Source organism: Scheffersomyces stipitis, chromosome 3 (genome assembly GCF_000209165.1).
Source record: "Scheffersomyces stipitis CBS 6054 chromosome 3, complete sequence".
Classification (NCBI taxonomy): domain Eukaryota; kingdom Fungi; phylum Ascomycota; class Pichiomycetes; order Serinales; family Debaryomycetaceae; genus Scheffersomyces; species Scheffersomyces stipitis.
Window position 1 is genome coordinate 177269 of NC_009043.1, and position 21323 is coordinate 198591.

Below are 21323 nucleotides of genomic sequence, written 5' to 3' on the forward strand. Positions count from 1 at the left end.
TAACAAGGGGATATGACCATATGTCCTCCTACAACAAATGATGACAATTACAAGCTTTAGAGCTGATTTCGTCTACGTGATTATCATCTCATAGTACACTTTGCCATAGTTAAGAGACTTCATGAAATAGTAAATGTACAACTGCGAAAGTGCATCCGCAGCTAAAGAGTTCAACACAAGGGTCGGTAAATTCAGCGAATTCTCAAAACAATTACACTCAAAAAGTCAGCTTTTATATCCCCATTATACCTTTACTATCTCTACCAAGTTTCATTGGATTCACTCCCGTATCCCTCGATTTACGCCTACGGTAACAACTCTCTCCAGCTACTCTTCTACTCTAGCCATACTGGCGATATCTTTTTTCGATCTGCCACACACGACCCTCCACGTAAACAATCGCACTAAAATTTCGCTATGGATATTTCAACACTTAGACAGTGAAACAATTCCACTTTCACTCTGTCTTTCTTGTTCAAATCAACCAAAACTATCCAAAAATACAAAAAACCATACCAATGGCATCGTTGAAGTCGTTCATCAAGGCTGTCCGGAAAGCTAAGACCATTGCCGACGAACGGGCCGTAGTCCGGAAAGAATCGGCTGCAATCCGGACCTCGTTTAGAGACGTCACATTGGATCAGACCACAAGACGTATCAACATCTCCAAGTTGCTCTATCTCTATATCATGGGCGAAAAGACCCATTTTGGACAAGTGGAATGCTTGAAGTTGCTAGCTTCGCCACGTTTTGTAGACAAACGGTTGGGCTATTTGGCTGCGCTGCTTCTTTTAGATGAAAACCAAGAGGTACTCACTCTTCTCACCAACTCTTTGGACAATGACATGCAACACCCCAACGCCTATATCGTAGGATTGGCCTTGTGCTGTTTGGGCAACATTGCGCTGCCGGAATTGGCTCGTGATTTGTACCAAAATGTCGAGAAAATCATCGCCTCTAATAACGTCTACTTGAAGAAGAAAGCATGCATTGTTGCTGCCAAACTTGTTGAGAAGGAACCGGACTTGTTTGAGTTCTTTTTGCCCAAAATAGGTCAATTACTTTCAGACAAACTGCCAGCCGTCTTATTGGGCGCTCTTCGCTTGACCAACTCGTTGTATTTGGCTAGCGAAGATACTCATCCTGTTTTGGTGAAGAATATTCCCAAGATCATATCCCATTTGAAACGTGTAAACACCAGCGGATACCAGCCAGATTACGATGTCATGGGAACAGCGGATCCATTCTTGCAAGTAGCCTTGTTGTCAACGTTGAGAACGTTGGCTACAGACGAATATTGCCCCGATCAGCATCTTGAAGAAATCAACGATATTTTGACCCAGGTCGCTTCTAACTTGGACAGTGGTAAAAACGCAGCTCATGCTATTTTGTACGAGTGTGTGAGGACGATTTTCGCCATCCAATCGGACCAGTCGTTGAAGATCTTGGGTGTAAACTTGTTGGGAAAATTCTTATCCACCAAAGAAAACAACACCAGATACGTAGCACTTGATTCCTTGTTATCAGTGATAAGCATCGAACCATTGGCAGTGCAAAGACACAGATCCACAATTGTGAACTGTTTATCCGATGGAGATATCTCCATCAGAAGAAGAGCGTTGGAGTTGTCGTTTGCAATTTTGAACGAGCAGAATATCAGAGTACTAGTTCGTGAAATCTTGACATTCTTGGAAAACTGCAACGACAACGAGTTGAAGCCCTACGTCACATCGCAGTTGACGATTGCTGCTAACAAATACTCGCCCAATGAAAAGTGGCATTTCGACACTTTGATCAGAATGTTGAAACTCTCAGGTGATTATGTCACTTCTGACAACATCTCCAGCATCTTGGCTCTCATTTTACAATGTAACGATAACGAGTTGAAAAAGCACATTGTACAGAAACTACTTACTTCGTGTTTGGAAGACTCTACACAATTTGGCTTATCTTTGATTACAGTGTGGTCTCTTGGAGAATATGCCGATTTGGTATTGGGAACCAATGTCGAAGTCCATTCGAAGGAAATTCTTGTTACCGACAAGGTTGTGCTAGACTTAATCGACAACTTGATCAACAACTCTACTTATTCTGAACTGGAAACAGTTCAATTGATTACATACATATTGACAGCTGTGATCAAGTTGTCGGTGAAGTTCAGCGATGGGGCATCTCTTGAGCATTTAAGACAGATCTTGAATGCCAGGACTTACGATAACAACTTGGAAATTCAAGTAAGAGCAGTCGAGTATCAGGAAATATTCGCACAAGATGTAAGTCTCAAGAGAGGTTTATTGGCCAGAATGCCTGCTCCTCCAGTCAAAGAAAGAGAATCCTTGACATTACAGAAAGCAAACAACAAGGCTAAAAGAGTAGGATCTTCACCCAACTCTGGTGTTCCTTCCACTACAGAAGATTTGTTACTTGATCTCATGGATGATAATGGTGATAGCAATGGTGTAAATGGAAACAAGGATGCTACTGCATTGTTGTCAGATATTTTTGGTGGAAGCAATGGTACTGTAAGTGCTTCTCAAAATAACAATGCAGCCATCTTGGACTTGTTCAATACATCACCAGCAGCACCTGCTGCTCCCATAGCAGTCGCTACTCCTCAGGAAGAAACAAATTCCATTCCAGCATTTTCAAACAACTTCATCAAAGTTTCTTTTGTGCCCAAGTCCTTCCCATCCAATGGTGAAGCCATAATAGAAGCACTTGTAGATTCGAATTCTGCTAGCACAGTAGAGCAATTCCAATTCCTAATTGCTGTTCCAAAGACCCAGAAGTTGACGATCTCGTCGTCGTCTGAAGGTGACACTTTGGTACCGGGAGGAAGAATCAAACAGGTATTAAAGTTGGCAGGTAAGCAAGGATCGAAGGTCAAGTTCAGAGTCAAGGCAAAGTATACTGTAAACGGGAATGCTATTGAGGAACAATTTGACTTTGGTGCCTTTAGTCAGACTCTTTAGACACAAGTATAGCGTGTATTGCGGCTTCACTCTTAAATGATCGAAAACTACATGTAAAATAGACTTTCTAGTACTTCCTTCATACCTACAATATAAGTTAATATTAGTATCGAATGATTTTATATATCTAACTGGTTCAAGCTAAATCTGACTATTCGTATTGAAGCCACTATGCAAGTTGATCTTAGAGTCTATTGATAGATCTCATAAAGCGATTTAATTCTATTGAATCTGACAGTGTTACTAACTTGTCTTGTTTGCAAGCTCTTTAGTGTCTTCAATTCAGATTCCAATAACAATTCTTCTTCGTGGCCCTTGACGTCTTCTCTTTCACATTTTTCCAACAATATCTTGTGGTCCTCTCTAAAAGCCTGAATATTGGACAAGATCTCAGCCATTGAGAAAATTAGCGAGTTGCACAAGAATTCGTAACTATAGAACTCCTTGTGTCTGAACAAGTAGAATGTTTTGGAAGCAGCTCTGTCAGCACTTCTCGGAACTTCTTGAACTTCAAGCATGTTAGCTTTGAGCAATTTGTAGATTTCATTTCTAACGGTTTTTTCTTTTAATAATACAGAGTTGGAAATCGTCTTCTCGTCACCGATTTTTAATGATTTTAAGCATCTCAAAATTCTGAAAGAGTTGGGACCTAAAGTCGTCTTGACCAAAGTCTCAAAATTGTATTGCTTCAAGTATTTCAACAATGATGCATATGGGACGGTATAACTTCCTGGTGTAATTTCAATCAACAACTGAGCCCCTGATCCAGAAGATAATAGTTTTAAATGATGCTGAATTAAGGAAATAGACTGATGATCAAAACTACTGAAATCAACATTGCCGTTGCCGTTGGATTCGATTTGCACGGTTCCATTAGATTCGAGCGATTCCGCAATATCATCAGAATCTTCTGTTTTTATCTTTTTAGTTGGCCTCTCGTCATCACCATTGCTGGCTGATCTCTTCTTTGGGGTGAGGTTATGTTTTACAAAGTTGTAAGTTAAGATAGAGTTTCTCAAGTCTAGATCATGCGGAAGTAATCGTCCCAAATCTCTGACGTTGAAAACAGTTTTCTTCTCGTCAACCAACTTATTTTCTATGGAGTTGACAAAGAACCGGGCCTCTTCAGGATCGTTGATCAAACCGGAAATTTGTAAGAATGGGTGTGTGAGATCAGGACTCGACGCTTCTACCAATTTCAATGCAGACTCATAGATTCTGGCCGATAATAATCCTACTCTGGATTTGGCCAATGAGACAAGAGCCGTCGTCCTGAGGTGCTTTTGGAATCTGGACAAGTTGAAGGTGACGACTAACGCAGGGTTCAAACGCTTGATACCATCTTGGGTTAGGTACAAGTCCTTCGGACTCTGTCCTGATTCGATGAGGTTGATGAATTTGGTCTTTGTCTTCTCTTTAGCCTCCGCAACCCTCTTCACCTCACTCGTGGTGGAGGTTCTGGGCGTGTTTTTAAGGGTCTCCTGGTACAACTGATTCCAGATATCGTCTACAGGGTTAAAGTTGAAGGGTTGTAATCTGACGATCCAGCGATCGGTGAAGAGACGGAAAAATAATGTCTGTATATCCAACTTCTTTTCTTCATCGTCAATATTGTTGACATAGTCTTCTATACGGATATGACCATTCACAAGGATGTTCTGCACGATTTCTGCAGAATCCTCTCCATAGTGTGTTGTGACGTGGCTAATGATGTCTCCAGAGTGTAAGAACACTAGAATGCCAGTTTCGTTGAATGAGTAGAAAACCTGTTTGGATCCACTCTCTCGCCAGTAGAAGATACAATTCATCTGAATCAATGATACAAGGGCTGATTTCACCTTTTTCACAGGGATTTTTGTTCTGTGGCTGATGTCTGTAGCCGTCAATCGGCCATAGGAAATCAAACAGGAGATGATGAGTGCGGCTACATCGCCCAAATGGTTGCGGGCGATTGAAGTGTACAAGTACGACTTCGGTGATTGTGTCTTGGATGCCTCAGGAAGGTCGCCGATGTCCATTTCACGTTGTAGAGCAACTAGTGGATTTGTTTGCTGGAGAAAACAGAGCTATTTTGGTTGTGAAAAGTAAGTGAAGATGGATCTGAAAAAATTGTTATGTATGAGTCATGTGATTACAAACATGTGACTAAGATAATAATGATACTACTGAAACTGGTAGTTGCGTAGCTCGAGAGGTACTAAAGCTCTGCAAAAAAAGAGCGCAGGTTCCCTTTTGGTGTGACATTGTTGTGCAAGTCTTTCATATGTTATTCTTTTCACTTCAGTAAAATTGTGGTCTTCTTCTTTCCTTAGCCCGTTCCTGCTGTGCATTTTTCAGTCGCATATTTTCTACTCGATTTCAAACCCAAAATCAACTCTAATTAGTACCGTTTGACTATCTGCAGTCGAAATGTTAGGTTGATTCTACAAATGGTTACTGCACGATTAATGTTAGCAAAATGAAGGTAAGAATAGAATATAGAAGGGTAAATGAAGAGGAAGAATAGAAAACTAATATGAAGCAATAAGTCAATTCTCTTGTGGTTGAGGTAAAAGAAAAAAGGAACCATGTGAGAAAAGGAGTCTAGGAGTCTAAATACTCAGTGGAAGTTAGTTTATAGTATAAAAAAAGTTTACATACAGGCCCACCTTTATCAATGTTAACCAATTTTTCATTTCTCCATCCGCAAGGACAACCTCTTCTAATCATTCCAAAACTCATATTTACGCCCCAAACCAACATGTCGAGTGTCAAGAAGGCACTCAAGTTGGCTAAAAGCGCAATCGATCTGGGTGATGCGGAATTGGCCCACGAGCACATTCAGGATGCGCTCAGAACTGATCCTGAGTCCTACTTTGCCTATGTATTTCTCGGAAAGGCATACCAGTTAGAAAATGATATAGCCAATGCCAATAAAGCTTTCGAAAGAGCGACTCAGTTGGAGCCAGAGAATATGTTGGCTTGGAGGGGATATTTGCAGAGCGTTAAAAGCGAGTCTGATTATGCGCTTTTTTTCAAGGTTGTCACTCAATTGATACGATTACAAGTAGATCAAGGTTTTTCTATAGCAGAAACCATAAAGGATATCCGAAACTACTTGGCTGTGCAAAAGTACAAGAAGAACCCAGTTCTCCATGAAATGTATCTCCGGCAATTAAAACCGGGAGCTGAGCTAGCCGAACTTGTTGGTTCAGCTCTTGGAAATCCTGTTGATAATCTTCGAGACTTGATCAAGTTGACAGCCAAGAAGTTGGAAGTTGAGGTAACGCACAAATCGGCAAAAGAAAGAGTGAAGTATGGTAGGAGATTGACAGCAAACCAGCAGCTCAAGATGGACAACTTCCAATGGGCCATCTATAAGAATACAGACTTAGAGTCGTTGTACGAAATGTATCTCAATATAGGCACAAATGACGACCAGAGAAGAATCTTTGAGGATGATTTGTTGAATTTCAGGTACCAACTTCTCAAAGTTTGCCCTGAGAAGAAAGAATTGTTGCACAAGATCCAGGAGATGGTAGATGGCATGGCGTTGGTGAGGACGTCGAGTCGTGTTTGCTGGAACTTATATTTTGAATGGCTCGATATCCAAAACATAGCTGATCTTCATGAAAGAAATGTCATATATTACTTAAATCACTTCCCTGGTGATGGATTAGGGATCGTACTCTATGCCTACGCATTAAGTGACATATCGCCTTTCAACAAGAATGTAATCATCAATAGTGTCAAAAGTCACGATTCATTCACCTCGACCAAAGAGCAGAAGACTAGTAAACGTAAAAAGAGATACGAAGCCGCGACAGAAGTGGAATCAAATACAAAACCAGGCAAAGATAGAGATCCTTATGACATTAGTCAATTCTACCTATCTTCAGAGGAAGTGATATCTTTCATGTTAAAAGGCTATGACTGTTCCAAACAGTCAGTGTTGGCCATCAGAATCATTATTGAATTTTATATTCGTTCCCGAAACTTTCCAGAAGCAACTAAGAAGTGCAAAGAGGGTATTCGTCTTCTTGCTGATTTACAGAGAAGCTTTGGTATCAATTTGAAGAATTCCAGAGAACATATCTTGTCCTCTTTAGCTGACATATACACCCAGCAAGATACTCCAAAGAACTTCAACAAAGCCCTTGAATTGTACAACAAAATCTTGGATTTTAGTCCTGATAGCGTTAATGCCAGAGTTGGCAAGGGTTTGATTTTGATTGAGAACGGCAAATACGCTGAATCAAAGATGTTGTTAGAAGGCGTAGTTCAGAAACACCAAGACAATGTCGTGGCTCAGGTCGAATACTATTGGTGTCTGATCTTGCTAAATGACCACGAATCTGGAAGAAAAGGCTTGTATTCTGCGTTGGAAAAGATCAATGGAGTAGATAATCTAAGTAAAGAAAGGAGGTCTGTTATCCGATGGAGAATAGCTCAAAGTTACTACGTTGAAGACAGCCTGAACGCTCATAATCTTTCAAATGCTTATTCTGTCTTGATAGAGGCTCTTAAGGACTCTCGATCATATGCCCCAATATACACTTTGTTGGGAATCTTGTTTAAGGACTACTATTCCGATTCTGCTCGTGCCCAAAGATGTTTTTACAAAGCATTTGAGTTGGACTACGGGGAAACTACGGCTGCCAAGTATATCGTAGAAGAATTATCTTCTAAGGATGAGTGGGGTCTAGCTCAAACCATCTGTGAAAGAATCGTTAACTCTGAGGATGCCATGGAACTGATTCTGAAATCTGCTAAAGATAACAAGGATAGATCCTGGCCATATAGAGTATTAGGTTACTGTGGTCTTAATAGGCAAAGCGATTATGGCACCGTTGAATGGTTACAGAATGCATTGCGGATTGATTCGACGGACTACGAATGTTGGACTGCTTTGGGCGAAGCGTACCTTAACTGTGGACGACTTGAAGCTGCTGTCAAAGTCTTGCAGTTTTCGTTGTCTCTCAATGAAGGGGCCTGGGAAACCAAGTACTTGTTGGGTATTGCTCATTGTTCAATCTTTGAATTTGATGAAGGAATCAAGCACTTAGTAGAAGCTTTGGAATATAACCCTGGTCAAGAATGTATCTTGAATGCTATCTATGAATCTTATTTGGAAAATACCCATTACTTATTGTTTAATGGCTTTCTGAGAAGAGCGATTCTGTCCAATTTTGAAACTATCAAATATCTTCAATTGCTGGTAATGCAAAATAAAGATTCGCAAAGCTTATGGAAAGCATTGGCAGAATGCTTTCAATTCTACTTGACGGTAAGAGAAAAGATAGGTTCATTCCCAATAGACTTCATGGAGTCCTTATTTGGAACAGTCAATTTTGATACCCCAACTAATGATGTTCTTGCCAAGCTTGAAGATAAGGAATCCTCTAACTTATCCTACAACGTCTCCTTGTTCAATTCTGGAAAACGGGAGGAGGCAATTTGTAACTTTATGATCATGAGCTCCAAAGCAGCAGTTCAATTCTTGACCAATAAGCCGAATCGTTCTGTCAGTGCGGCTGCTTACTACAACCTTGGATTATCATACTCTGAAGCTTTCCAATTGACGGATATCGCTGCTTATAGAGACAACGCAATTATTGTTCTCAAGAAAGCAATTCAATTGGAAGATACGAACGCTTCTTTCTGGACAGCTTTGGGTAGTGTGTATGTTACATCCAATGTCAGAATCTCCCAACATTGTTTTATCATGGCCTGTGAAATTGATGGAAGGGATGTTATTGTTTGGACCAACTTGGCTGCTTTGTACTTGTATGTGGGCGATTATGAATTGGCAAATGAATGTTTCTTGAGAGCGCAGGCAGCAGAACCACTAGAAACAAATCCATTGTTGGGTCAAGCTTTGGCAGCTGATGCTATGGGTGACGAGAGCTTGGCTGCCAAAATCTTCAGCCATGCTTTCTCTACCTCTAGAGGAAGGTCACCGTTGGCTTTGGTTTTGTATGGTTTGTCTGTTTTGCAAAGGAGAATTGACGATATAGATCCCACCGATTATGCTGCCTCACTAGAGTTTAGTCTTGCCAACGAAGCACTATTGACTTACTTGAAGTATGCTCCAGATGACGTGTTTGCTTTAGAAGCTGCAGCTACCATCGCTGAAAGATGTAAAAGTTACGATGTTGCTGTTACGGTTGGTGAACGCTTATGTACAATCCTTGAAGCTAAGTACGAGGAAACTGAAGATGAACAGACATTGGTCAAATACGCTTCTTCCAAGTCCCAGTTGGCCAGACTCTATCTAGGAATGCTTGAATACCAGAAAGCACTTGATTGTGCTGAAAATGCTATCGAGTTGATTGGAGATCTGACTGAGGACGCTGAATTGAGCAAGATTGAATTATCATCGAGAATTGTTCTTGGATTGAGTTGGTTCTTTAATGATGAATTCGAGCTAGCTCTTAAAGAGCTTAGGTCTATACTTTCCGACCACGGTAACACCAGAAGCATTGCTATACTTGTAGCACAAATACTCTACGCCTACGGCAGTGAAGAGACAAAGCTGGCAGCATTGGACCAGCTCTTTTCGTATATTGAAGAGAATGGTTCTTCGCTTGCAGTAGTATTGACGTTGGGAGCCATGTGCGTGGGCGACAATATCGAGGAGTACCTTTTACCAGTCAAGGAGGAATTGGTTGGTATTCTGTTGGAAGATGTTATCCGCGATACACATAGAGACATTCCTCGATTGATCAGCGAAATCAACAAGCGAATCGACGGTGTTTCAGGCAACAACGACTATCTTTGGCAGAGGAATGCCGTTTTGTTCCCATCTGAATACGAAGTGTGGAAGAAACTCAATAGTACTATGGCTGTCAGTGTGGCTGCGTTAGAAAAGTCCAAGGTCAGTGCTTCCCAGGCTAGTGAAGCACATCTTTTGGGTGGCTCTTTGCGTGAACTTCAGAGAAGTATGATCCTAGCTCCAAATCTGGCTATTGCTTCTCAAGCTTTCCAGAAGATGTTTGCCTAGCATACATAAATTAGCATATAAAGAATAATAATCATATAAAGTATAGACATGGAGAACAGGTCTTAGTAACCGTAGTACCAATTAGATACGTTGCTCGTAGCAGAGAATACTGTCGGACCACTTGTATGTGATGACTGAACATAAAATTGAAAGTTCAAGAATAACTTATACATGACGACCGGCTTTTTAATAATTGAAAATAGAGTTCAGAAAAGAAAAGTTGCAGCCATTTTTCGACAGGATGCATAGAAGCTACCCCATATTTAGGACTGCAATGCACGGAAGATATCACACCCAATCGTGACTACGTCATTGGCTCCCTACAACTGCAACAGTAAACAGAGCGGACATGTGACAGTTGCAGACTCTCCCATGCCGAAAGGCTCGGAAGACGCTTACGGGCGTCATTCGAATGTCCCTCTTGGCTGGTGATTGCAACCGGTTCCGCTCCTGTAGAAAGGACCAAGGGTCTGGAGGGGAAGCCGAGGGAAACGTCACCCTCGAATCTGGACTAAAGGGTCTAAGAGCACCGTTAGAGTGATAATAGAAGCAAAAATAGTTCCGATACAGTTGGAGCAGTTTGACGGTGGTGACAGAGAGGAACTGTGAATTCGCAATTATCGGCGCAACCATTGTCACGTAGTCACGAACCCTCCCCTGCTCCTCGCTACCAGCATCTCGTTGCTGCGAACCCTCGTGCCAGATCTCACACTCTCGCTGGCTACACTCTTTCTCGAGCAATTTCATTATTACCCAAACCATTCCCGACCCGTCATACACTACTTGGTGACCCCACCGTGACGATTTGGGTGGTGAAATTTAGCCGTCTGAATCCAGGTTGTCCGTTTGATCACTCGTTACCAGTCTCGATCTTGTTGGCTACTGAGCCCATTTCCTGATTGGCTCTTGGTGAATGTTGCCACCACTTGGGTTGCTTCTTTTGATCATTTCCGCTGTTCCTATTTGCTACGCTCTGATCACACACATTCATTCTCGAGCCTGTCAAGGTTATCTATACCGGTTCTATGGCCCCGATAATGACCTCACCCAAAAAGATAAAGCGGTGTGCAGGCTGCTGATCCCATACCTAAGCATTCTATTACTCACAATCTGTGTAGATAATATATACACCTGATTTTGTGCCCGTTGGAGGTGTGGTAAATGTATCTCTTTCTTCTGCCAGCTCCTCCTGTTTGACACCTGTCACAGTCTTGTTATAATCGTCGTTATTGCTATCGTTTAGCAGTGGCTCTCATCATATATAAACGGCACCAACTCCTGCTTTCCCAGTCCCCCATCCCAGTCTTGTTCTCACTCCCCCATACAATTCGTGCTGTGATCCCGTGACTTCACAGTTATCACTATAATCAGTTACCAAGACTTCCTCCATTGCCACCGGCTGGCTCCTCCTTTCGCCTGTGTTACGTGTCTCGTCTGTCTACATCCACCTCTCCCGCTTGCGCAGTAGTATTGTTATCGTCATAGTGGCCTTGGCTGTATCAGACGTTAACCTCCTTCTTGTGTTTGTTACCACACGCGAGAATATCCAAATCCATTGTGGCACGGTAAACAGATAACCATCACGTCCACCAGACACCAGTTCGTGAAGAATAGCCTACAAACGAGAGGCCATACATCTCACAAATAACCGCAACTCACATCGTTTCATTACTCTGGTGATCGATCTGTTTTGAGACTATCTAGTAGGTGTATCGTATCTTGTATCTTTCGTACTGTCCTGTCCCCATCACATTATCAGATATTTGTATCATTATCAATATCACTTCCCGTCCACATTTAATCCATATGAGCGAGATCACGTTCCTCTAGTCTCGCAGACACCTACAATATTTATAAACTTCTCTAATATTCCTTAATTCTCTCACTTCAACCAGCATAGCTTCACATAGACAGCAACCATGGCTTCCCAAGATATCCTGTACCAGTACAAACTGCAGCAGGAGCATTATCCCAACGAAAAGATCTCAGATTCATATGTTCAGAAGCAAAACTCCAAGCTCACTCAAGTTATCCAGCAATGTTTCAGCAAGGCCGTCAAGATAATCATCCAATCACGAACGGTTCCTCCGGCAGCTGCATCGCCATTGCTCAATCCAGCACTTCACGATGATTCTGCCAGCGGAAACAAAATCAATCGTTGGTTCAATTTGCATATCCAGAACTCCCAGGATCTTCCCAAAGACGATCTCAAGCTCTGGAAGTCCAACCACTTGCAAAGTATGCCTCCCATGATCATCGAGACGTATCTTGACTTGAGGCAATTGACCTCAAGTCAAACCATAGTTTTGAATGATGATAACGGTAACCCGTGGGCAGTAGCCAAGAGCGGAGGCAAGAAGCAGGAAGTGGTTTTAGAAAGATGGTTGATTGAATTCGACCACACAGATGCTCTGGGCTCGATAGTAGACGAATTACCTTTGATCTACAAGCAGGCCATTATTTTGTTCCGCAGTATCTATGGTTTTGCTCGTCTAATGCCTGCTTTCAAGTTGAAAAAGAGACTCTTGATCAACAAATCAAGCACCAAGTTAAACAAATTGACTATAGGCAACAAAATTTTGGATGGAAAACAGCCCATCAGCTCTAAGGGAAGAATTGGCTTATCCAAGACGATAATCCCACGTCAAATGCTCACTACTGACTCTCATATGAGTCAAAAGCATTTCCAGCCCATTCAAACCAGCTTAGGGACTTTAAAGATATCCATAGCCTATAGAAACCACTGCGATTTCTGTATTCACGACAACGAAGAGGTGCTTTCTACTCATTTCATAAGCATGGATTCAACTCCCTTGACTGAATCGGGACATGGCCATACTAAGGCTAAGTTTGATATTGACCATATCGATGAAATTGATGCTAGTATCAATTCCAAAGAAGACCGCGACAAGTCCCCTTCAATAGAAAATATGGAATATCCCGAGGCCAAAGATTCCGTCTATAAACGTCTCTCAATAGCCAGCAATACTTCAATGTCTGTCTCACCTTGTTCTTCGGGACATCCTGCTTTGAGAGAGGGTTCTCCTACGAAGAGGGGAACACCTCCAACGGGTCAATCCAAGCCAGCGATTCAACCATTCAAGGTTGGCTCTATTAGTAATTCTCCTCCTCCAGCATCACATACGCCAAATAGCGGCTATGGAGGATCGTTGGAAAGGCGGATTTCTATTACAAGCAACAGATCGACTTCAAATGCTTCTTTGTTTGCAATGTTGAGAAACCCTAGAAGTAGTACATCGTCAACACATACCACTTCTAATATCCCGATAGCACCGAGCTCGTCGAGTAATAGCACTAATGCCACGAACATGAATAACATGTCGTATCCTCGCTCTATTTCTTCTTCGCACGGTTCAAACATGCAACATGACGATAGCATGTTTTCAAATCCAGACAGTACCACCAATACGCCGCGCTTTTCGTCTTCGTTTGGCTCGCGTGCCAGCAGAAGGTACTCCAATACTAGTGTAAGACAAAGTACTCCTGTAGCTGCTAGCACATTAACTGGTGGAAGTGTTTCTGGCATGAATGCCGGAGGTTCAAGTGTAGCTGCATCCGGTCCAGATGGATCTATTCTTGGAACAAGTACTGTATCCGTATCTTCCTCAATTGAGCCCTTGAGTGGACTTTATATTGATGATGATATCAGTGAGTTTGTTCGTCTGATTGATAGTAAAGCAGATCTTCGTTTCTCTAATTCGTATACCGCTCATAACAGCGGTGAACCCAAGAACAATATGGGTTCTCCAAGTGGAGGTGACGCTTTAAACAAGTTCCAGATGATGAAGAGTCACCACCAACAATTAGGTGACAGCGTAAATGCCAGCTTAATTTTGCAGCATAACAATGCAGTCAGTGGTTCTGGCAGTGGATTTGGCGTAAGCAATTCCAGACACTCCAGCACAAGTCGTAAGAGCTCCCATTCTATACGTTCGCCTTCTCCTTCGATGTCTGGGCTTTATGATGTAGTTCCTGGCAGCTATGGGAGATCTGAGAGAAGGTCTTCTTCGGGAGCTGGTGTTCCTGGTCAGCTTTCATTACCTTCTGGTGGTGGTTTGGCTGCACATTCTCCGTCGGCCACAGAACCTACTTCTGCTGCGACGATAACGCCGCGCGAGTATGTAGCTATAGCAACCGGCGAGATCGACAAGAATAGAAGATCGTCGTCTGGAGAAGAAGAAACCAGAACGAATTTTAACTTTTCCAATGCATCATTTCTTCGATCGGCAAGCAAGCTTTCTGCAACCCCTGTCACTTCTACAACTACAGCGCATGCTACAATCCATCTGGGTTCGGATGTGAGAGGTGGAGATGCAACGGGAGTGACTGGTATGGCTACTTCACCTTCTTTATACCAACGTACGAAGGTTGGATCGTCTATTCACTATGAAAATGTGTTTGAAGATGACGACGACGACGAGATGGTTATGAAAAAACCAGTCGTCACCTCTTCCGGCAGAGATGAAGAACAGCTACAACACAAACAAATGAAAGTGGTAAGTATAGAAAAAGATGCAGGTGCAAATAGTGGCCATAGCTCCAGAGCCGACAGAAGTATCGATACCGAACTTCACCATCATCAGGCGCCTCAGCCGGGATCTCAGGAAGATTTCGACGACGATGACTTGCTATTTACTATGAGCGATATGAACCTTACCAAAAGTTCATAGTGTTAAAATAGAAAAGCACATGATGTTACCATTTTGATAGCGAACTGTAGGAAATAAGAGTACAATCAACAGTAGAATTGAGAGTACTCATACGAGCAATAAAATAAATAACCATAGTTACTGACACAAATCCTGTAGATTATCTCTTGCCAATTATACCCTATTAGGAAAGCTGTTTTTCCATACATGTACATGTTACCGCAAGTCGTGAGTAGTTGTACTTTTGTTGCAGGAAATTTTGGACGTGCACAACAGACAAGTTGGAAAAGATGTTCAACTATACGCGCAGATCTGCAGCTGAAAATCCACTGAGATCTCACACTTCCATGTGACTGTCTCGAGCTGAAGATCTGAACTTGTGAGATTGTTCAGCAAGTGTCAAGATTGTCCAATTAGACAGGATTCACAAAATCGCGTATGATCCACATAATCGAGTGGTACTATTGTTTTCAATGGTGAAATTGATTTTGGTAATTAGTGCTCTCGTAAAAAAAAAGAATGCTAATTTTTCCCAGGCGGTGTAGCTCCTGCCGGTGCATGCATGCAGCAACGATCTGGCCCATTCAGGACAGAAAATGTCGAGATGACATGTACGTGACTAAATTTTAGCTTTAAAGTTTTTTCGCTGCGGAAGTGAAGGCTGGTTTAAGCAAACAATTAGCCCAAACTGGGCGGGTAATAGTTTGAGCTAACCGCTGCTGGCAAGTAGGGTTCAAATGACCATACATCAAATTTACGTTGATGAATTTCATATTCAGTTCACCGTTTGATACCCGATCCCGCTTACCAGCAATATTTTTACACAATGGCTATGTCACAAAATCAAGTGAAGGTATTTTTAAGGTTTGATATATCCTGCATAAACGGTTTAACCAGCTTTCATTCTTGTTGCAGTTACAATCAGGGGGGAATCTTGCGAAGACCTCCCATGTGTTGATCGGCACTTTCTGGCGGTTAAGGTTTGAATCTGAGCTTCCATTTTATTACCGCCGTTATCTTAGACAACAATATGTTACCGGATACGGGAAAATAGAAGAGATTCAGGCTAAATAGAAAATAACTACGAAGCTATCGCGCTTTGTTTTATAAATTAAGTATTATTAGTAATTAGTAGCCACTATGGATAAAATTAGGTGTGGAGCTATCTAAAGGTAATCGTGAAATGAACATGCTCTCGATTTTTTGACATTGGATACATATAAAAACCAATGCTGTTTCATCGTAGGTGCATACAATCGGCTCGGTTTAAATTCCGGACAATTGCAATGACAATGCACCACAATTAATTCCGGGCGATTAGTGGTCAGCGTCTTGGCCAGGGTTACAGGTTTCGTAGTTCAAAACCTTCAAGATCTTCCAGATAGCAAAGGCAATGACGGAACCCAAGATTGGGCCAACCCAGTAAATCCAGTGGTAGTCTGGGAAGGACTTAGAGGCAACAGCTGGACCGAAAGATCTAGCAGGGTTCAAACCAGCACCGGTGTAGAAGACACAGATCAAGTGACCCAAGAAAAGAGCAACACCAATGACAAATGGAGCCATGAATGTAGCCTTGTGCTTTTCAACGGCCAAGAGCAAGACAGTCAAACACAAGATAGCAGTACCGAAGGCTTCAATGAATACACCTCTGGATCTGGAGCATCCACCACCAAGAGCGTTAGCAAAGGCAATTGGGCCTGGGGTCATAGCAGAAGCAGCACCGGCAGCGGCCATACCAGCGATCATTTGAGCAATCATCATGATGGCACCTCTCACAGGAGGAACAGCTTGGGCCAATACCAATGTTAAGGTGACAGCTGGGTTCAAGTTACCACCAGAAATTCTGTAGAACATGAATACAGCCATCATGACACCAAAACCGAAACCGAAAGAGATCATGATCAATTGTTGAGGTTCAGATCCAACTTCAGGAATGTTAGGGTCTTGGTTGGCAATTTGGGCGATCATAAAAGCAGTCCACAAGAAGATGAAGGTACCGAAGAATTCACCAAGGAATGCAATCAAATGGTTCTTCAATGGAGAAGCAGTGATAGTGGCGTCCAACTTTGGGTTGTAGGTCTGTTGGGCCTCTTGGTCAAAGGTTTCGTTTTCAGTGGTCATAGCGAATGTGTGATTTGCTTAAATAAATAATGAATAAAATGCAAAGAATTGATGCTTAATGAAATTTGTAAACAAGTCAAACTTGGAAGACTTCAATAATCACCCAAGTCCAGAGAAAAGTCTAAGGTTTATATAGTGCTAGCATCAACCAAAAAAAAAAAAATGGAAAGAAAAAATTAAAACCCCAATGCTAAAAAATATTACTTCGAATTATTACATCAAAGAAAATTTTTATATATTCCCTTTTTGTTCGTACTTGTATTCTTCTCTCACACAGATGGGCGTTTCTTTTTCCGACCTATTTCATCCTATTTATTGACAGTCACTGGAGGAACGGATGGTTAAATGCACGGTTTTAAAACTGGTTCATATATTCTAAATATAGAGTTGCCTTGTTAAGTCGGCCAAAGCGCAAATTTGTTCACTTCTCAAAAAAAATTTCCTTCTCTTGGCTCTCATCTCAAACATAAAAAGCTGTTTCAGATGGAATTGGCTTGCTTATACTCGCTTTGGGTGAACATGACGTGGTCCGAGGCAAAATCTATAAAGTCGTTCGACAATAGTGGCTACGCCCCTAACTTTCACATTCATTTGAGGCACCTCCATGTTTTAATGGTGAGCAATTGAGATGAGCAAAGACGGGGCAGTACACAAGAAAAGACGCTGACTCCCCCTGAATGATCAAAATGTTGGAAGTTGATGCACCGAATTTAAATGATCATATCCTGAGATAAAGATCCACCTTTGCACTCTAAAAAAGCTAAAAGAAGCTTTCTTACCGTATTGCTTCGCGTGTAAATTTATGTATGTCTATTGTCCTAGTTCCATCTTAATTTCCGTCGGAGAGCCCCTGGTTTCTGCATCCTGGATTCTGCATTACCCGAGGTCGTGACCAACTTATACCAGCTAAAATTTAGTAATGGCTTTGGTCTCAGCTGAAAATTGGCGAAATTTCATTTCATCCCTTCTTGGTTGGCGAGTGTAACCTTGCACCCACGAAAATTGAGCATCGGGAATAATACTAGCAACAGTTTTCGTGTTTCTTTCGAGAATTCTTCCACATGCTGTGGAGTACCAACACTTGCATGGAGTAAATCGCGTTCCGTTTCCTTTATTTAATTACTCTGAAACATCTGTACTCTCCACCTGACAAACAGAACGTCCGGAAATGTGCACTTACTCACCACACTACATATTATCTTACACAATATAGTCTTCTTGGAGAAGAAAACTTTTACTGAGCCGGCCAGCGGTGCATGTATTTTTCTGGGTGCTGATCGTCTTTAAGCCCATACTAATAAACTCTATTTACTCTCAACCTGTTTCCATACATGTTCTTGAGTTCTCTTACATAAGTACACATCAGGGAATGGGCTCACTAAGGAACTCTGGCCTAGGACAGGTTCTCATGCGCAAATTCACCAACCGCACCCGTTCTACGTGGCTAAAACTATAAATAGTATCTGTTAGCCAATTGACTGGCGGTATGGGTTGATAATCGTTGGCACATTCCTAAATTTTAACACTAGTCATGATTGCCACATGACGTCACTTTCGTTCTGCTTTTTGTATGGAAATGAAGTAAAAGTTTTCGCTGCCGATAAAACTATTCGGAGGTTTATGAGAACTGACATCGGCCCAGTCGCCTAGCTGCATATAACACAAAATAGTATTCGCTTAAAATTCTAGATCTGAAATTGCTCCTAACGGGTAAGGTTAGATGCATGTGCATTTGTGCACGTGCCGTGAGTGTCAGATGATACACAGCACGTTATCTCGTCATTTTTCAATTTGTTTGGATCTCGATACTGTATATTGAATCCTTAAGTCTTTTAGGCTTAATATTTAAGCTGGCTACGTCGAAGTTGTTTCTACTGAAATCCCTTGCATTAACAGCTTGCTATGAAAGCTCAGATTTGACTCACTTCCTAGGAGGCTTCTAGGTTCCTTAGGAAATTCTGTTAGCTAAATATATAGACAAATTCTCGAGGCGAGAATGTGAAAAATTTTCACGAGATTCCAACTGCCCAAAATGGGATCAACTTGGTCGGGAAATGTACATCTAGACCCATACCAAGTAGGACCAACCATCGCAGTTACATCATATGGCTAAGCCTTCAACTTCGTTAAACATTCTTGAAGTTGATGGAATATAATGTAGGATCAATGTCGTACCACAGCGACATTATACGACATTTAGATTGAATTTCCAACACTCCCCTAAAGCTCTGATAGGTTCTCTTCTAGAGCTTTCTTCTGGAATTTTTTATTATGGATACTTTTGATTTGGACTTGTCTCTTCGTAGTTCTCAAGTCACGATTGTACATGTTTTCGTGTGTCACTATGTCGGCATCAGGCATGTTAAATAGATATTTCCGTAGTCGATCGAAATCGGGGAAAGTGAGAGCTTTAGTAAATATGTCTGCAACATTTTCTTTGGTTTGAATGTAATAGACATGGTATCTGTTGTGATGGATTCCGTCTCGAATGTATTTGATCTTGATGTCAGGATGACGTTTGGTATGAGATAAGTCATTGTAACAGTTTGCGATTACGGCCTGATTATCTTGAAGTAACATAACTTCTCCAACATCAAAGGTAAGACTCTTTATCCGAGTAGTTATCTTCTCGGTTAGCTTTGCAGCCGCTTGCAATGAAACTGTTTCACAATCTCTTGTACTGTCAGTTATTAAACTCTGTTTCTTAGCAGACCAGTCTACCAAATTTCCATTGACGTACAATGCGATCCCAGTTATCAGTTTTCTATCCTTGTCTGGAGCAAATGATGCATCCGAATAGGTTCGTATCGAGAACTTATCATTCACATCAGGTATTCTGCCTTTTCTATATTCCAAAGGCATGTGCGTATTACTTCTCAAGTATCTTAACACATAGTACATATTGTTGTAATCATCCACGTCTGGGTTATGGGATTTTGAACCAAGGACACTCACTGCGTATGATATGTCCGGCCTTGTGTTGTTGCTAGCCCACAACAATTGTCCAACGGCACTTTGATAGAGTTTCTTTGTTTTCTCATTAAGTAATTCGGCCTCTGGTTCCTCATGCATCCCGTCGACGATTTTAGTATTCTCCAAGTACGATTTTTTCCTTACCATAGGAGTTCTCTTGGGTTGGTCGTCCATGATATTGCATTTGTTTAGAAGATCTTCTAAGAACTTAGTTTGATATAATGAGTATCCTCCTTCAATTCTTTTAAATTCGATACCCAAGAACTCAGTGACTTCCCCAAAATATTTGAGGTCGAACTCCTGTCTTAATTCTAGCTTAAATTCTTGCAACATCAGTTCCTTGGATGCGACCATGAATAGATCGTCAACATATAATGCTATTATGATTATTCCTTCTTTATTCCGTTTGTAAAATACACTTTCTGTAGTCGATTCTGCGAATGACAAACTTTCTAGTGTTCGTTTTATTGTTTCGTGCCAGTGAAACCCCAGTTGCTTTAGACCATATAAAGCTTTATTGAGCTTCCAGCAATGGCCATCTTTAGCTTCGTATCCCGGGGGAGGTTTCACATAAATATTCTCGGCAAGTGTAGCGTTTAAATAAGCAGCTTCAATGTCAAGATGATGCATCTCCATACTTAATTCTGTCGCAATGGCTGCCAATAATCTGATGGTTGTTAGATCCACAACTGGAGACGATACCTTTGTGCAATCGAAATCGATACTGTCCTTCTGTCTATATCCTTGAGCTACACATCGTGATTTGTATTGCGCATTTTTCAAATCATTCTGCTTGAAGGTGTGTACCCATCTGGTTGGAATAGGCTTTCTTCCTTTGGGTATTTTGACAACAGTGTAGACATTGTTTTTCTCAAACTTCGATATTTCGTTGTCCATTGATTTTATCCAGTCTGAATTCTTGTAATCAATTTTATTGATAATTGCGTTTAAATATCTTTTCGGAGGTCTTGACATTCTGCCTGATTTTAATTGAATGACATACTGGGGATCTATCTCCTCAGTGGCGCCGGTCGCCTCAGTAGTCGCTTCTACTTCCTCTTCAATTTCACGTTTAGATTTCAGAAAATCTGGGTGTACTTTACGCCTTTTGTTAGGCTTATTTTTGTTGGTAGGGGAATTCGCTGATATAACACGATTAGGTATGGTGTTATACGCGCGTCTGTCGTTTGTGATCTCACCCCTGTCGACATGTTGGGGTTTAACGAGATCATTGTTCGACTCAGGGATGTTGGGGATCTCCTCTGCAACATATGGGTCTGGCAACACAGTAGCTGCGGAGGCATTCGCGTTCTCGGCTTGGCTTTCTTCTGCTTGCTTGTTTATGTCTGTAGAACTTGTAGAGGGTGTCTCTTTATTGTGGTTGTCTACATGCTTAGTACGAGGGGAATGCTTGAGCCCGTCTAAGTCTTTATCTGACACAGGACTAGTGGAGGCGTACGTGTCACTATTCTCATCACTATCGTCGTGCGTTTGCTTATTGGTGAGCTCCTTATCACTCAATGAGTCTTGCGGCGTATGTTGGTCAGTGGAGTACCCGACATATTCATCGCCTCTGTCCAATCGTTGGACGTCCGTAGCAGTTGT

At 41.7% G+C, this 21323-nt stretch overlaps 5 protein-coding genes across 5 annotated transcripts; 3 read left to right on the forward strand and 2 right to left on the reverse strand. All coding sequences in view use genetic code 12, as the record gives it.

The window, feature by feature from the left end:
- Positions 1-504: 504 nt before the first annotated feature.
- PICST_82880 (clathrin associated protein complex large subunit, gamma-adaptin) lies at positions 505-2972 on the forward strand (the record flags this gene model as incomplete). Its single annotated transcript, XM_001383284.1, is given in 2 exon segments — positions 505-2603; positions 2619-2972. The coding sequence occupies 2 exon segments, from the start codon at positions 519-521 to the stop codon at positions 2970-2972; spliced, it is 2439 nt and encodes an 812-aa protein (XP_001383321.2). The 5' UTR covers positions 505-518.
- A 100-nt stretch (positions 2973-3072) lies between these two features.
- On the reverse strand, positions 3073-4996 carry RPC82 (subunit of RNA polymerase III (C)). Its single transcript, XM_001383627.1, has 2 exons — positions 3809-4996; positions 3073-3781 (listed from the first exon to the last, which is right to left on the reverse strand). Exons 1-2 carry the CDS (start codon positions 4988-4990, stop codon positions 3164-3166), a joined length of 1800 nt encoding a protein of 599 aa, XP_001383664.1. The 5' UTR covers positions 4991-4996; the 3' UTR covers positions 3073-3163.
- A 716-nt stretch (positions 4997-5712) lies between these two features.
- Positions 5713-9954, forward strand: SKI3 (antiviral protein; the record flags this gene model as incomplete). Its single annotated transcript, XM_001383285.1, has 1 exon — positions 5713-9954. One exon carries the CDS (start codon positions 5713-5715, stop codon positions 9952-9954), a length of 4242 nt encoding a protein of 1413 aa, XP_001383322.2.
- A 1209-nt stretch (positions 9955-11163) lies between these two features.
- Positions 11164-14645, forward strand: ATG13 (Autophagy-related protein 13; the record flags this gene model as incomplete). Its single annotated transcript, XM_001383286.1, is given in 7 exon segments — positions 11164-12802; positions 12938-13026; positions 13042-13490; positions 13590-14092; positions 14162-14265; positions 14299-14502; positions 14584-14645. 7 exon segments carry the CDS (start codon positions 11874-11876, stop codon positions 14643-14645), a joined length of 2340 nt encoding a protein of 779 aa, XP_001383323.2. The 5' UTR covers positions 11164-11873.
- Positions 14646-15732: 1087 nt separating this feature from the next.
- Positions 15733-16745, reverse strand: AQY1 (aquaporin; the record flags this gene model as incomplete). The annotated part of the gene is made up of 1 exon (XM_001383628.1): positions 15733-16745. One exon carries the CDS (start codon positions 16743-16745, stop codon positions 15942-15944), a length of 804 nt encoding a protein of 267 aa, XP_001383665.1.
- Between the last annotated feature and the right edge of the window lie 4578 nt (positions 16746-21323).